At 42.9% G+C, this 13,748-nt stretch overlaps 2 protein-coding genes across 2 annotated transcripts; one reads left to right on the top strand and one right to left on the bottom strand.

Annotated features, from left to right (window-relative positions):
• Positions 1-231: 231 nt before the first annotated feature.
• On the bottom strand, positions 232-7,512 carry PPP1R15B (protein phosphatase 1 regulatory subunit 15B). Its single transcript, XM_025376748.1, has 3 exons — positions 7,172-7,512; positions 5,141-7,081; positions 232-2,001 (listed from the first exon to the last, which is right to left on the bottom strand). The coding sequence occupies exons 2-3, from the start codon at positions 7,049-7,051 to the stop codon at positions 1,780-1,782; spliced, it is 2,133 nt and encodes a 710-aa protein (XP_025232533.1). The 5' UTR covers positions 7,052-7,081; positions 7,172-7,512; the 3' UTR covers positions 232-1,779.
• Positions 7,051-8,033, top strand: LOC112619019. The gene has a single exon (XM_025376772.1). The coding sequence runs from the start codon at positions 7,457-7,459 to the stop codon at positions 7,757-7,759; it is 303 nt and encodes a 100-aa protein (XP_025232557.1). The 5' UTR covers positions 7,051-7,456; the 3' UTR covers positions 7,760-8,033.
• The last annotated feature ends 5,715 nt before the right edge of the window (positions 8,034-13,748 follow it).

Genomic DNA, 13,748 nt, shown 5'->3' with positions numbered 1-13,748 from the left:
GAAATAAAATGTTTTAGCCTGGTTTTAAAAGAATGCCTATTATGTTGTCAAAAGGCGTTTTTCAAGGCAAATGATGCCTGCTTTCCAACCGACATCGCTATTGCTTGAAACTAGCCTGTTTTCATGTTATTAGACCATCCTGTAAATGTGCTCCCTATGATTACCTAAAGTGGAGATGCACAAAACACACAGAATAAGGGCTCTGCAAAAACTTGACCAGTTTTTATAGTGTTGCATTCTCAATGTATTTAATTATGAATATATAAACAGTGGAGGCAGTTCGCAGAACCAGACACAAATAAAATAATGACCAGGTAGATTGTAAACTGAGGTAGTAACCCTGTAAGCACTTCTGATGAAAAATTCATCCCCACACTTAAATAAGTTCAAAACTAAGAGGTCACCTATTCTACTTATGTCTTCCATTACCTGTGACAGGAAGCACACGGAATGAAAGCAGACCACTGAAGAGTTAACTACCCCTCAGCCTAACTTATGTGTACCTTGTAAAGCTAAACAAATAAACCAAACACAAGCAGTCAATGCGAAGACTTACTTCAAAGCAAGCTTTGGGCTAAAGATATTAAGACTTTGTAGTCATTAATCTATACCTCTATCCTTTCCTGAAAGTAAAGGCCTTGCCATTACTTCTCTCCTTATTAAACAGTAGGACACAATAAACCTGGATACTGACTGAAGTTTATATTTTACATTTCAAACATGAAAATTCAGAACTGCCCATTTGCAATTTTACAGTGGGATCCTGACAGGTTTTAAAAGTGACAGTGCTGAGGCATGATATTCGTTAACACTGGTTTTCTATTGAGAACATATACACCAAAACCAAATTGCTCTGAGATGTCTCCCATTTTCTTTCTAGGAAATTGCTAGGCTTTTAAGTTTAAAAAATAAATGATTATGATGTAATTATTACTTTCCAGAGTATTCGGCAACAACTTCAACCTGTTAAAGAGATACAAAGAACTATATTAAACTGGGAACTACAATAACACATACAGAACCCTCTCCAAACAACAGTTTCCAAAGAAATTAAATACATTAGACATTAAAATTTGGTAGAAAGATGCAGCTTTCCCAAAGTAGTAAAGTACTGCACATGTGGATTTTGTGGCAATCCTTGGAAATATCCTAGGTATAACTTAATGTAGAAACAAAAGGTTAACACACATTTTCAACCCAAGTCATTTTTACAAGAAAAAAAAAGTGACACAAAATAATGTACTTTAAGTCGGTAGCATACACAAGGTTATTTTTCAGCCTAAGGTAGATAGGCCAAATCATTGAAATAAAAAAACATAGAAAAACATAAAAGCCCATTAACTTCTGAATTTTGGGAAAGAAACAAGAGTCCAAAGTTTTCAGATAGGCACACATAATTTAGATTAGAAATGAAAATGGGCTTTAAGCCCTATAAATATTGTTTTCCAAGAAAATAAGTTTTGAAAGTGCAAAATGACAACTCAGAAGGTCCCCTTTTCACCTCATGCATGCAAAGGACATTTAAAAGCACATCCAACTAAATCAAAAAAGGGAGGATTCGAAATTACACTAGTTCATCCTTCATCATCAGGACTGGCTTCAAACCTGAATGTTTCTGAGTGGGATACGTTGGGAAAAAAAAAATTAAACTAGATCCAAGTTACATTTCCTCCTTAAAAAAAAAAAAAAAGTCAAAGGACAGCTGCCAAGATTTGTTTTTAAAAGACACCTCTCAGGTAAGAGGTAGTGTATGCTAGGACTACAGGCTGCCAACTCATCTTAACATTGCTTGAAAACATTAAGTCCTTTGAAGCATGTTCCCTGGAGTCTATTAAACATTCTTTCTCTGTGCTCAAATGTCAAGCAATATCCAATAGCATCTTCTGTTTCTTGAATTCGTTTCTGGAACCTGCATCCATCCCTTGCAAATTCTTCCCATGGTCCTTTGCGATCCTCATCACCACTTATATAATACTCAGTAACTTCTTCAAGGAAGGTTACCTACAAAAACAAAGACTAATTTTAATAACTCTCTAGGATCTTACAATTAGCGTTGAGGTCAATAACCCTTTATGCTACCAATTTTTTCAGAATATAGAATATCTTACTATTCCCAACTAAAAATAACATCTTGTTCTTAGGAATATTTGGTTCCAGCTATATCTGAAGTTAAAGAAAAAAAAAAAAGTTCTGTCACGCCTGTAATCCCGGCACTTTGGGAGGCGGAGGCAGGCAGATTACCTGAGGTCAGGAGTTCAAGACCAGCCTGGCCAACATGGCGGAACTCTGTCTCTTCTAAAAATACAAAAAAATTAGCCAGGCGTGGTGGCGCACGCCTGTAATCCCAGTTACTCAGGAGGCTGAGGCAGGAGAACAGCTTGAACCTGGGAAGTGGAGGTTGCAGTGAGCCGAGATCACACCACTGTACTTCAGCCTGGGCAACAAGAGCGAAACTCTGTCTCAAAAAAACAAAAGTTCTGATTAGATGGCATTTGGATAAAATAGTGAACAAATGTCACCTAAATATTTCATGTAGAGACATATATCTTTCATTTATATATATATCTCCGTCATTTATCTGTATCTGCATAATACACACATACAGTCATCTGCCCCCACGCATCCCCCACCAACCCTTGGCTTTTGGTGTTAATAAAACGAATCCAGATGGGGAATTGAACTTTTCATGCTGTTATTAACCCCTGCTATTTTTTAATCCTTAGGGAAATACAGTTCTGTGATATTCTTCCCTCAAAATGATAAGCAAAATATTTCTGAAAATAACCGCCATATCCCCGGAAGTCACTGTTTTTATCATTGCATAAAGGCTTTAACAATATTTTTGCTTACTTCTATTCTTTTTCCTTTTAGAAAATGTTTTCACTTTCCAACTTTTAAATCAACATGTAGTACTATTTTTGTATCATTACTTTGGCAATAACAATACAGAAGAGAAAAAGTTACTTAGTAAACAAAGTACAGCAAAATTAGTATTTTTAACGCTGTGTTACTCTAAGAAACTTTGTAGTTAAGATTTCAAAAACCTTTGTATTCAATATGCTATCCTATATATGAAATTGTGATTATAATATACATAATGACATGTAATGAGTGACAATCCCTACTCATTACTACTTAATCACTACTTAATTTCTATGAAGCTTCTTCCTAAGCTATCAAACTCCAAAAGCAAATACTCACTTTAAAGTATGTTTAATAGTTACATCAGCTAACCCTACTGTGGCCTACTACTTTCGTTCCCTTTACATCAGGCCAAGGGATGCCCCTGAGGACAATTAGCAGGTATGTAACACCTTACCAGTTATTGCATTCTAGTCTTGAATACTACTCATTCATTGTGTCATTAAGATAAATGATAAAAACTACAGTGTTTATCATATACCAGCTCTTTTCAAAGAGCTTCACATTTTTATCTCATTTAATCCTCACATTAACCCTATGAGGTACGGATCATTATACAGATAAGAAAACAGAGGTAGAAGGGTTTTTTAGACTCACTACCCATCATCGTATATACTCCATATATTCCATACATCATACTCCATATATACCAATGACAGGTAGTCAAAGGCTGTCAAATAATTCTATCATATTCAGACATAATCATTTACAAATTCTGCTTCTAGTTCACAGTCAATAGTATCATCTACTCCACTCATTTCATTTTACTCAATGAGCAAGCTAAAATTAGACATGAGACTGGCCTGAGGTCTCTCAATAAGGGCTAGCATTTAAAGGCAAGGCAATAAATTCTGAATTTTATTTACTTGTCTCATTTAAATCTTGCAATAACTTGTACAATAGATATTATTATTTTTCCCATCAAGTAAGAGTGAATTGAGGCCATGAGAGTCAAGTAACTTGCCAGGTCTGGCTGCCTTCCAAATCTCTCCGCCTTAACCACTGAGGAGCAGAGAACACAGGGCTCCAGCTGCCAAGTGCTCATTCCATTGCCCCACTTTGTTTCTTACCTATTCATTCTAAATAGGTCATTTTGTCAGGGGCCCCTTAAAAGGACAGAGAGATGGCATTTACACAGTGTGAACTAAAATTTAATTTTTAACATAACTTATTCTGCCCTAAAGACGTAAGATTATCACCATTTGGAGATACTTTCTACCCAGGAATAATTTCAAAGTATTAAGCTGGCCATTTGGAGCCAAGAGATTATGGCACTGTCCATCTGAAACTCCCCAGTGCGGCGGAAGCTGAGGTCAGTAATAACTCACCCACTATCTTCTCTTTCCAAGTAAAGGCATATAAAACTAAAAAAACTTTCCCTCTACAATAGACACCTTTCGGTTTGCGGAGAGTTCAATTAATAACTTTAGTTAAAGCAACTATAAAGAAAAACAAACCAACTCAAAACACTCCCAAAATAAGGTTAACCTGAAATTAGCCTGGGAATAGGAAGCAACTAGTCAAGATAAACCAAGTAAGTGGCCATCACTGTTTTTATTAATATTAACTGTAGCTGACCACTGATAACTAGCACTGCATTCCTAAGAAAAGGCAATACCATTTCCTGTATTGGCTTTGACTTTCAATTAAAATCATGTAACGTCAAAACCACTGAAATTACTATTTTCTTTCATGGCAAATTGGACCAAATAAATCTTACTTACTACTTGATATCATCATCCCTTTGGGTTGTAATGGACAGGAATGAAGACACTCTTGTTATGTGCAAACAAAATATTAAGTATTTGCAAACAACATACATTTAAAATCAGTTTAAAACTCTATGGCTGTAACAGGACCTTTTCAATCTCTAGAAAAATTAAATCGTGTATACACAAAGTTTAATAGTCCGTTAAAAAGTGTGAAAAGTTGAAGCTTGTAAAGAAACAGTCCAGAACTACCAACCCAAAGAAAAATGGCACTTTCCTGCTTACATCTACACGCTGGTATGTTCGTTGTGGACAGCAAAAATGTGCATGGGGGTGGGGAGTCAGGGAGAGGAGAAGGGTCATTTATATATTTCTCAATGCAAGTATACGAATTTAGAGGTCTTCCTCAAAAACACATGCACTCCTAAGCCTCCAAAGTCATGCTGCTATATTTAACCATATCAAAACAGTCAGAACATATCAGGCATGTTAAAAGATAAGAAACAAACCTTTTTTCTTTTGACATGTGTCTGTCTTCCTCCAGAAAGAACGTCACGCTGTACCGAGTCTGGACATTCACTTTCTTGGCTCCCCAACAGCTGCACCTTACAAGAAAGTAAGGTGTGACACTCAGAAATGGCCACAATGGACTCAGATGGGGTCTTTGAGTCACGACAGCCTTTCCCATTTTCCCCTGATGTTTGAAAAGGAGCCTTAAAATTTAAAGGGTTGTAAGGGTCATCAGAATTACAGAAAGAGTTCCACAGTTTGAGACTCTCTGCTTCATCTGCACTAGATTCCCAGTCATCTTCCTCCCCAGAACTATGCTCAGGGGTCTCAGGAAGGCTTCCAGACTGGGAGGAATTCTCTAGATCAGACTGGCCAGACAAATCCTTCTCTGAATCAGAAGGCTCTTCAGGAACAATTCTGGCAGCAGTCTGAATTGTTGCTGTAAAGTTCTGGGGATTATAAGGATCTACACTGTAGAAAGAGTTCCAAAGGTGAAGCCCTTCAGGGTCTTGCTCAAGGTCTGAGTCTGACAGTGAGCTATCACTATCGAAACCATCATCCTCAGCTTCCTCATCCCAATCCTCACCTTCTGGATCAGAACTTGTTTCCAGGTCACTGGATGCACCTCCCAAAATATAATCTATCAGTTTGTTACTACAAGCTGGTCTGGCAGAAATGGGAAGGTCATCTTTTAGGTATGAGTAATCTACTACACTTATTCGGCCCTCTCCAGGCTCCTTTTCCATAGGTATCTCACAAGATGGACAGCTCTCAGAAGGGCTCTGTTCTTCCAAAGCAAGTGGAACCTCTGCAGTTAATAATTCTATTTTTTCTTCAGTGGATTCCTGGGTGGTTCCAGGAATGTCTTCAGCAGCAGGAACAAACTGTGTTGGGTTATCTCTGCAGTGTTTCGGATCCATCCGGAGAAGGTTGTGTTCCTCCTCCAGGCTGTGGTAGCCATTATCCTGGTCAGGGGTGGGTAACTCTTGCCCCTTGCTAGCCTGCTGAAGGAATTCCAGTCGTTTCATGCGAAGATGGTGAATTTCTGGTAGGCCTTCTGTAGAAAGAGGTGGACATCCCTGCCACGAGGCCGGAGTGAGTTCTGCCCTCAGCGGCTGGGGATGACAAGGGTCCTCTCTCAGGCAGCTGCTCTCTGCGGTTAGTGTCTGGAAGCCGACTAGCTCGCCACCTCCATCACTGTTCTGATAGCTGACTTCTAGCCTAGGAAAGCAGTTCAGGTAGGAGGGGCTCAGCAAATAGGATACCACATTAAAAGTGTCTATGCGTTGAATGTTTAGAGGCCCAGAGAGCGAAGAGCCAAGTTCCCGGTCAGAGTACAGACGGGATTGAAGGTTACAGGGCAACAGCTCCACTCCCCCTAGCTGCTGCTCTAAGAGAAAAGCGTGTGCTGCAGGGTCCAAAGCACTTCCCTTGGCCTTAAGCTCCAATTCTAAGTCTGGGGGCGAACACTGCCAGTGGATCCCCTCCTCTAGCCAATTAAGGGGACTGGTGGCCGAGGAGTCTGAGGAGTCGAGCTTCAGCGAACTCAAAGATTTCTGCGCTGTGGAGGCGGCTGGTTTCTCCTGTCCCTTCAGGGATCTGTAGACTCCAGCAAAATCTAGCCATCTGGTCGGAAACATTCCACCGAAAAGTTGGCTCCAAATTAGCACCTTCTGAAGCAATCCGGGGAGCGGCGCAAGGAGCTGGGAGAGCAGCTTCGTCCAGTAGCTGACCCGAGTCTCGGGCTGGGCAGAGGAAAGCAGTGTGGGGTCCCCGAAATTTTCCGGCGCAAGAGGCGTCGGGAACTTAGAAGAGCCTGCTTGCGATCGCCGAGGGAAAAAGGGTGGCCAGAACCGGAAGCCCGCCCGAGGGCCAGGCCGTTTCCGCGATCCGCCTGTCTCAGGCTCCATCTCCTTTTCCTTGGCAGTTTCTCGGGTAGGGCCGCGGGGCTCAGCGGCTGGAGGTCGGACGGGATTCGGAGGAAACCTAGAGAGTCTCGGCCTTGCCCAGCGGTGGCGTCGGTGCTCCAGGCCGATCTCCGAGCCAGCAGAAAAGCCACAGAGGGCAGCGGATGCGGCAGCGGACGGCAGAACACAGGGAGAAACACCCCGCGCAATATGCGGCAGCTGATGCGACTTCCATCCTGGAGGGAAAGGACGTTCCCTAGTCGGCTCGACGCTTCAACACCATCGATAGGAGCCTGCCCACGGCCTCGGCGGTGGTTTTCTGAGTGACAGAAGGTTGAAGAACCCCTGAGCAACGCGACACCGGAAAGGCTAGGTACGTTGGCTGGTGCGGTGGAAGCGAAGCCCAAAATGGCCGCAGGGCCCGCGCACCGGCAGGACACCCCCCAGCCGCCGGAAGAGACGCAGGACTGCTGGGCGTCTACGCCACTAGCGCCGCGCCGCCCAACGTCTCTCTCAAAGCCCCGGGGGGCGGGGCTTTCCGCCCACTTCCGTGTGGCCGCCGATTGGTCGCGCCGGATTTCCCTGTCGGCTTCCTTACTGGAGGTAGAGCCACACGGTAGCGCGGGGTTGCATCAGCCGGCGGGATGCACGCATGCGCAGTTGTTTCTGTGTGGTCTCTTAGGCGACCGCCCCAACAGCCCTCTAGGCTAAAGGGCTTGGGTAGGAAAGGGTTTTCAAGATAACCCGAGAATTTCCCGGAGGCGTTTTGATGGCCTAATACACACTAACGTGTGTACAGTCATCGCCTCGTATGAAATGGGGATTAGTTCCAGGACGCCGTAGACACCAGAATCCGCAGATTCTGGTCAAGTCCCTTATGTAAAATGGTGTAGTGTTTGCATATAACCTACATACACCTTCCCAGATACTTTAAATCATCCCCTAGATTAAGTAAATTACCTAATACAATGCAAGTGCTATGGAACTAGTTGTTATATTGTATTTATTTGTATTATGTTTTATTGTCTTTATTTTTCCCGAATATTTTCAATCCATGGAAGGTTGAATGCCCCGTGGGCCAATTTTTGGGTTATCGTAGTCTTAAATTTTTATTATTTATTTGTTTGAGACAGGGTCTGGCTGTGTCGCCCAGGCTGTAGTGCAGTGGTGCGATCTCGGCTCACTGCAGCCTCAACCTCCTGTGCTCCAGTGAGCCTCCCACCTCAGCCTCCTGAGGAGCTGGGATTACAGGCTCGCACCACCACGCCCAATTTTATTTATTTATTTTTTTTTTTTTGAGGCGGAGTCCCACTCTGTCGCCAGGCTGGAGTGCAGTGGCGCTATCTCGGCTCACTGCAACCTCTGCCTCCCGGGTTCAAGGGATTCTCCTGCCTCAGCCTCCCGAGTAGCTGGTACTACAGGTGCGTGCCACCACGCCCAGTAATTTTTTTGTATTTTTGGCAGAGACAGGGTTTCACGATGTTGTCTAGGATGGTCTCGATCTCCTGACCTTATGATCTGCCCACCTCAGCCTCCCAAAGTGCTGAGATTACAGGCGTGAGCCACTGCGCTTAGCCAATTTTTGCATATTTTTGTGGAGACAGGGTTTCGTCGTGTTGCCCAGGTTGGTTTCAAACTCGGCTCAAGTTATCTGTCCGCCTGGGCCTCCTAAAATGCTGGGGTTACAGGCGTGAGCCACCGCGCCCAGCCTGACAGGTATTTCAGGGTTCTCCTATTGTTGAGTACTATGTAGACCATCAACCTGAGATCTTATGTAAAAGGTGGGCAGTGCTGCGTAAATACATGTCTGATATGGTGCAAACTAAACTCACAGAGAAGCAGCTCAGTTCCCAGAACTATTTCCTCTCTTTTATGCTTCCAAGCAGGCAACATATTCAAATCATATTTATGAATACTTCCTTAGCAACCAGAACCACCGAATACAACACCCAAAAAGGAAACATGGACCACTATCCTTTGAAAAAAAAAAATTGGTAATTTTAATTGCTGTATTTGATTCTCTCTTGTGAGTTTGTTCTTAGTTCATTTCTTTATTTCTGCCAAAACTTTGTAACAGATACTCCTGAAGTCAGGTATCAATTACAGAGGGAGGGTGACAGTTATGAGCACTAGAGACAGCAGAAAAATCTTTAAGGAGCCAGAAGGAGACCAGCAGCTCTTCCTGCCTTACTGGGCCTGTTCAAGAACAATCACTTCTTTTTCTTTCTTTTTTTTTTTTTTTTTTTTGGTTTGTTTGAGACCAAGTCTCGCTCTGTTGCCCAGGCTATAGTGCAGTGGCGTGATCTCCGCTCACTGCAATCTCTGCCTTCCTGGGATCAAACTATTCTCCTGTCTCGACCTCCCTAGTAGCTAGGACTATAGGCACCTGCCACCACGCCTGGCTAACTTTTATATTTTCAGTAGAGACGGGGTTTCACCGTGTTAGCCAGAATGGTCTCTATCTCCTGACCTCGTGATCCGCCTGCCTCAGCCTCCCAAAGTGCTAGGATTACAGGTGTGAGCCACCATGCCCGTCACAACCACTTCTTTCTAGGAAGCCAAGAGGACCTCAGTTTCTGTTGTTTACCCTGTATTATTATCCATACCTCTGGAAAATCTCAATCCTAAGAACTTCAGAAAAATGTATTAATAATAGAGGTCAGTTTCATAATAGAGATCCAAGTAGGTAAATTTGTTACCGGAAGCCTGTTTCTTGTAAAGTGAGGCTAGTAATTCCTCTTTCAATGCGTTGGTAAGAAAACTAGGTTTTCTCAATGCCTAGCCTAGACAGAGTAGGAGCACAAAGATTAGCTAATATTCTTGTATGGTTCTGCTTCACAGTCTTCAGTTGTTTCCTCATTGCCTGCAGAATAAAGGCTGTATTCAGCCTGTCCTCCCACTGTACTCTTCCAGCCTCCTCTGTCACTTGTCTTCATGCATGTTATATTCTAGGAACACTGGACTTACCTATACTCCTTGTTTCCGGCCTTTACTCATGCTGTTTCTCAGCCAAGAAAAGCTTCACCTTTCCTGTTACATACCTACTCATCCTTCAAGATCCAATTCAAATGTCAGCTTCTCCTTGAAGCCTTTGTTGACCTTTCCAGCCAGAATTAATGGATCCCTCACAGCATTTATATTATTCTGCTCTATTAGAGCACTTAACACATTGCATTACATATACCTATAAATGTTCTCTCTTGCTGGTCCCTGAACTCCTTGAGGGCTGTATCCAACTATCTAGCAAAGTGGTTCCCAAAGTATGGTGTGGGCACCCCTGGGGATCCTGCTTTGAAACCCTTTCAGAGAGTCCTTAAGGCCAAAAATATTTTCATAATAATTCTAAGCTTTTTTAACTTTCATTTTCTCATGCATGTACAGTGAAGTTTTCTAGAAGATACATGGTGTGTGATATGGCAACAAAATGAATGCAAAAACAGATAGATATGAGATTCTAGCCATTTTATATTAAGCCAGATACTAAAGACATTTGGAAGAAATGTAAGACAATGCCACTTTTCTTGCTAAGCTTTTTATGTTTTGAAAAATAATTGAACATTACCAGCCTGGGCAACATGGCGAAACCCTGTCTCTACAAAACATATAAAAATTAGCCAGGCATGATGGTGCACACCTATGGTCCCAGCTACTCAGGAGGCTGAGGTGGGAGGATCGCTCGAGTCTGGGAGGCAGAGGTTGCAGTGAGCCAAGATTGTACCACTGCACTGCAGCTTGGACAACAGAGTGAGATCCTGCCTAAAAAAAAAAAAAAAAAAAAAAAAAAAAAAATTAACATGTAATTGGGTTATTATTTTTAAATGAATTTTAAAATTTTATTGTATTTTTTGTTAAAGACAGGGTTTCATATGTTGCCCAGACTGGAGTGCGGTGAGTATTCACAGGGGCAATCACAGCACGCTATGGCCTTGAACTCCTGGGGTCAAGCAGTTCTCCTGCTTCAGCCTCCCAAGTAGCTGGAACTACAGGTGCACACCACCATACCCAGCCTAAATGAGCATTTTTCAGTTCCTCAGTTTTGAATTCATAAATAGGAAATATTGATAGATATAAACCACATAAAGGCATAAAGTTATTTGGGGTCCTTAGTAGGTTTTTTTTGAGACAGGATCTTGCTGTATTGCCCAGGCTGGAGTGTGGTGCCATCACGGCTCACTGCACCCTTGATCTCCCAGGCTCAAGCAGTCCTCCCACCTCAGCCTCCCAAGTTGTTGGCATGGCAGGTGTATACCACCACATGTTTTTTTTTTTTTCATTTTATTTTATTATTATATTTTTGAGATGGAGTCTTGCTCTGTTGCCCATGCTGGAGTGCAGTGGTACAATCTCAGCTCACTGCAAACTCCACCTCCTAGGTTCAAGCGATTCTCCTGCCTCAGCCTCCCAAGTAGCTGGGATTACAGGCACCCACCACCACGCCTGGCTAATTTTTATATTTTTTAGTAGAGATGGTTTCACCAGGTTGGCCAAGTTAGGATTTCTTTTCTTTTTAGTAGAGATGAGGTTTCGCTATGTTGCCCAGGCTGGTCTCAAACTCCTGAGCTCAAGCAATTTGCCTGCCTTGGCCTCCCAAAGTGCAGGGATTACAGGCATGAGCCAGCACACCTGGCTGGGGCCCTCAATAATTTTTAAGAGTATAAACTTTTTTCTTAGACCAAAAAGTTTAAGAACCACTGAGGTAGTATGTTGACTGGTACGTAATAGGCACCCAATAAATGTTTGTTGAATGAACGGAAGAGTAATAATACTTTAAAATAATGTCATCTTCCTTAAGACCAAGCCTCTTGCATTCCACTGTCAACTTTGTCACCAACTGACATCACATACCCCTGAAAACAATTTCTTAAAACTTTCTTGAATGGAACTCCCCTTCCCCATGTAGTCATTGGATATATAATTTTTATTCTTCTTTATGTTAGAAGTTGATCTAGAGAGGGAAAATGCAATAATAAAGTATTTAGGCTAGGCATGGTGGCTCACACCTGTAATCCTAGCACTTGGGAGGTGGGCCAACTGCTTGAGCCCAAGAGTTCAAGACCAGCCTGAACAACATATGGCAAAACCCTGTCTCTACAAAAAATTCGCCAGGTGTGGTGGTGTGCACCTGTGTTCCCAGCCACTCGGGAGGTTGAGGTGGGAGGATCACTTGAGCCCAGGAGGTTGAGGCTGCATGAGCTGAGAACATGCCACCACACTCCAGTCTGGGTGACAGAGACCCTGTCTTGAAAGAAAAAGGGATGGAAGAAAGAAAAGAAAGAAGAAAGAGGGAGGTAGGGAAGGAAGGAAAGAAAGAGAAAGAGAAAGAAAGAGAAAAAAGGAAAGGAAAGGAAAGGAAGAATGGAAGGAAGGGAGGGAGGGGAAGGAAGGAAGGGAAGGAGGGAGGGAGGGAAAGAGAGAGAGAGAGAGAAAGGAAGAAAGAAAAAGAAGGAAGGGAAGGAAGGAAGGAAGGGAGGGAAGGGGAAGAAGGAAAGGAAAAAGGAAGGAAGGAGGAAGGAAGGGAGGGGGGGAGAAGGAAGGAAGGGAAGGAAGAAAGGAAAGAAAGGAAAGGAAGAACTATAGAGGGGAGGGAAGGAGGGAAGGGAGGGGGAAGAGAGTGCACGGGGGAGGGGAGAAGGCAAGAAGGGAGGGAAAGGAAGGAACCTGAGCAACAGCCTACAAGTTTATGGAAAAAAAGTTTAAAAAATTAAAATATTTGAGAGCTGCCTCTGAGAATATGTGACTTTGCCTTGTTCGTCTCAGCTGGAAAAGTGTGACTCAGGGGGGAGGGGGGAGGGATTGCATAGGATTTATACCTGATGTAAATGACGAGTTGATGGGTGCAGCACAGCAACATGGCACAAGTATACATATGTAACAAACGTGCACGTTATGCACATGTACCCTAGAACTTAAAGTATAAAAAAAGAAAAAAAAAAAAGATTAAAAAAAAAAAAAAAAAAAGTGTGACTCAGCCTTCCCAAGCCTGCAAGAGGGCAGAGGGAGGCCAGATCTGTACACAGAGATAACATGTTGCCAAGGCCGTGTGCAGGCTGGTGAAGACAAAAAGTCCTTCTGTTGGCAAGCTGACTGGCACTTTGGCCGGAAAAAATTAAAACCTCAGTTAATTCTGTTAATTTTAAAAGACTTTGCCAGGCTGAGGTAAAGGGTATATGGCTCTTGATTTTTTCAGAGTCACCACCAGCTCCAAAATCTGATATCCCAGTATCTCCCACTCTGGCTGCCGCCTCCTACCAATCCGCACTGCCCTGATATCCCTATTCAGCTGCCGGTCAACCCCTCAGAGACGACAAACCATTGCTCTTACCACTTTTTGTGATCCATCACACTCTTCATTTCCCTCTTTACTCAGCGTGAATTTCCATGATCCAGTATTAAAACTACCCCCTTGTCCTTCTACTCCCTGGCAAAAGTCCAAGCCTAGTTAAATCCAACTACTCACTCATTCTCCACCTGCACCCTTGCAGCTAATCATTGCTTAAGAAGATCGCTCAGGCATGCTGAGTGACTCACTTCATACTTGTGATCACAAATCTCCTCGATGCCAGACACTCCCACCACAGTTCCCTAGAAGCTTTGCTTCTCCTACACTCTGAGACTGTCTCACAATACTTCTTTCTTCAAATTTCCAGCATTTCGCATAAACACACATTCTCAGTTTATGATCACACTCATACTTCAAGAA

The sequence above is a fragment of the Theropithecus gelada genome, chromosome 1 (genome assembly GCF_003255815.1).
Source record: "Theropithecus gelada isolate Dixy chromosome 1, Tgel_1.0, whole genome shotgun sequence".
Classification (NCBI taxonomy): Eukaryota; Metazoa; Chordata; class Mammalia; order Primates; family Cercopithecidae; genus Theropithecus; species Theropithecus gelada.
The sequence above is the reverse complement of the archived record's forward strand: the minus strand, read 5'-3'. Positions and strand labels throughout refer to the sequence as shown.